General features: G+C 33.9%; 1 protein-coding gene across 1 annotated transcript; it reads left to right on the forward strand.

Moving 5' to 3' along the window:
* The first annotated feature begins 1,468 nt into the window (after window positions 1–1,468).
* Window positions 1,469–2,988, forward strand: LOC126744154 (V-type proton ATPase subunit D-like). The gene is made up of 5 exons (XM_050451514.1): window positions 1,469–1,636; window positions 1,856–1,973; window positions 2,034–2,181; window positions 2,268–2,483; window positions 2,538–2,988. The coding sequence occupies exons 1-5, from the start codon at window positions 1,596–1,598 to the stop codon at window positions 2,762–2,764; spliced, it is 750 nt and encodes a 249-aa protein (XP_050307471.1). The 5' UTR covers window positions 1,469–1,595; the 3' UTR covers window positions 2,765–2,988.
* Window positions 2,989–3,209: the final 221 nt, after the last annotated feature.

The raw sequence follows: 3,209 nt of genomic DNA on the forward strand, positions 1-3,209 counted from the left end.
TCAGATTGGAAAATTTTGAAAATGTTAATCTAGTTGGTACCATAGAAAATATATTTAAATGAGTTGATTTTCACTGCAAAGAAGGAGGTAATTGCTACAAACCAAACATATTTTTTGGAAATATTCAAATTTAAAAACCCTTAATTTTATCGAATTTTAACTTAATAGAGTCCTTTTTATTAATCCTTAAGATTCATACTAAATTACGAGACAGTTTTACTACTAACCAGAACTGAGAAGAGTTTCAATCCCCTCCTGAAGATGCTAACATCGTTAGCAAAATATGCGTCGAAAGTACAAATAAAGAGTTTTGGTTAGTAGTAAGACTGTCGCGTAATTTGAGCGTCACACCAAAGGTTCCAACCATAGGACTAGTAAGATTCATAAAAAATATTGTCACACCGTCCAGTCGACTTGGTTGGGCGGACCTCCAACTCCTCTCAGATAAAGCAGTTCCTGCGCAGCTGCGTTGATTAAAGGGCCAGTAAGCCTTTCTGGCTCCTTGATTATGCGTGGCGTACGGGGATGGGGGACATATAGCTGGAGGGAAACGACTTAGTTTGTTTGACAAATGTATTGTGTCACCTTAGGCTGTACAATGGGCCTTACACAGAAGGCCAAGGGTAGTACAAGGTGTAACTTTGACCATCGGTTTTCAGCTGAGGGGGCGTTAACAAAAATAAAAATACCTAAATTAAGAAATGGTTTTAAATCCAACCCTTTGGATAACTATGCCCCGGGATTCCCCGGAACCTAGCTATCCGAGCCAACTCTTCACTCAGGTAAGGAGACCGAATGGATAACTGCAGGTAATTTGTCGGTTTCCTCCAAAGGGTAGAGTTACCCCCTTACAAGGGTATTCCACCCTTAGGCGGAGACCAGCAGTTTATGGTCCAATCGGTTCATACCTTAGGGTAGAGGATCAGCACGAAGTGCTTATCGAATAACTGATAATTTCCCTAGATTTCGAGCTTGTATTTATACCTAAAAATTATGTCAAGGATCCATAGTAAAATAAAGATGAAATACGCACATTTGCTAAGGTTGCATTTTGTGCTTCGCAAATTCGGTTGTAAAATTGATTAGTAATTATTAATTGTTTAGAAATTATAACAGTGAAAATTATTTGTTTTATACTGAGTGTAATTAATTTGGTTGACAATATGTATCTAAAAATATTTTTTTATACTTTTATTACACAGAACAAAATAGTATAAATCGTGGAGGTTGGTATAAAGGTTAGACGTAGTTCGTTCCTAAGACGCAGACTTTTAAATAAACTTCTGATGAGATTGTCCAAATATCTGGGACACCCTATATATAAATGGTACTCTCAAATTTAGGACGTTTCGCCTTTGGATAAACGTCAACTTTTTTTGTCAACAGCTAAAGATTGACATCACCGTTTAGATCATGCCCATTCCTACTATTGTCACTGTCACCTGTGCGTATCACGGTCAGCTGTCACATTGCATCTGACAGTCAGCTGATTTGTTTGTCAGCTGACTAGTCTCGTGAGTTTCCCAAAATTCATGAAGCAGAAATCCAACTAAGTCTTAAATATTTTAGTGCATTTTATTTAATAGTCTTGCAATATGTCTCAGAACGATAGATTACCAATTTTCCCTTCCAGAGGGTAAGTAGAGTTGCATGAATAAAAATATTTGCAATTACAAAAATGAAGAAGACTAACAAGAGGGGTCCCTTCAGAAAGTAGGGCGTTTCCTGCCAGTTCCATCCAGGGGTTGCGTTTTGAAGGGTTATAAATCTGCTTAATTCTCGAGATCCTTAATTTTTTTAATATATATATTGTCTTTAATACATGTTCACTTTAGTCAATTCACTTAAATTTTAGAGCTCAAATGTTGATGAAAATCAGACTAAAGGGAGCCCAAACAGGTCATAATCTTTTAAAGAAAAAAGCTGATGCTTTGCAAATGAGATTCCGTATGATTTTGAGCAAAATCATAGAGGTAAAAATTATTCACACAGATTTTTTTAAATTTCTAAACTTAACTACCCCTAAATTTTAGACCAAAACTCTCATGGGAGAAGTAATGAAAGAGGCAGCATTTTCCCTTGCTGAGGCCAAGTTCACTACAGGAGATTTTAACCAAGTTGTCCTACAAAATGTCACAAAGGCCCAAATTAAAATTAGGACAAAGAAAGACAATGTCGCTGGTAAAAAGTCCTACATAATAATGAATTTTCTTATTATGTTAAGGTTTTATTTAATATTTCTTTACTAAAAAATAATTAATTTTTAGGTGTAACTCTACCAGTTTTTGAATGCTACCAAGATGGCACTGACACTTATGAGTTAGCTGGATTGGCTAGGGGAGGACAGCAATTAGCTAAGCTGAAGAAAAATTACCAAAATGCAGTAAAACTATTGGTAGAACTTGCTTCTTTGCAAACTTCTTTCGTAACCCTTGATGAGGTGATCAAGATCACTAACAGAAGAGTGAATGCTATAGAGCATGGTATATTCCAAGAATAATAGTGATTTTCATTTATTTTAAGTTTATTTTTTTCAGTAATCATTCCAAAAATTGAGAACACTCTGCAATACATCATCTCAGAACTTGATGAAGTAGAGAGAGAAGAATTCTATCGCTTAAAGAAGATTCAGGATAAAAAGAAGATTGCAAAGGCTAAAACTGAAAAGATTAAGGCAGAACTCAGAGCTAAAGGATTGCTAGAGGAGCAGAACAACCAACCGGCTAACATTCTGGATGAAGGTGATGAGGATATTCTTTTTTAAACCATTAACATTCTGGCTTCATAAATTTTGGTTTATACTCACCATAAATTTATTGTTCTATAAACTATTGTCATTAAAATTGTACAATATATTTGATCATGTTTCTTTAAAAAATATAGCAGTTATATTACATTGCATTATTAAAATTTTTAGTATAAGTTGTTATATATATATCTTGTAAAATGTTTGTGCTAAGTAAAAAAATATATGAGGTAGATTAAGGAGTTTTAGAAGTTCATATTTTGAATCATTCCATATTTTTTTCTGATTGTTTTACTGTGATTTTAAAAGTATCTTCTCATGTTTTTTGTTAATTACAGTATTAAATTGTTTTTCTCTTAAAAAATAAATGTTTAAGCTATGTGCTTTCAACTGTATAGACAAACAAATATTTTAGTAGGTGTCTCTGTAAATGATAAAAAAGGGTCTATTAATTACTGTTGTT

This window comes from Anthonomus grandis, chromosome 13 (genome assembly GCF_022605725.1).
Source record: "Anthonomus grandis grandis chromosome 13, icAntGran1.3, whole genome shotgun sequence".
Classification (NCBI taxonomy): domain Eukaryota; kingdom Metazoa; phylum Arthropoda; class Insecta; order Coleoptera; family Curculionidae; genus Anthonomus; species Anthonomus grandis.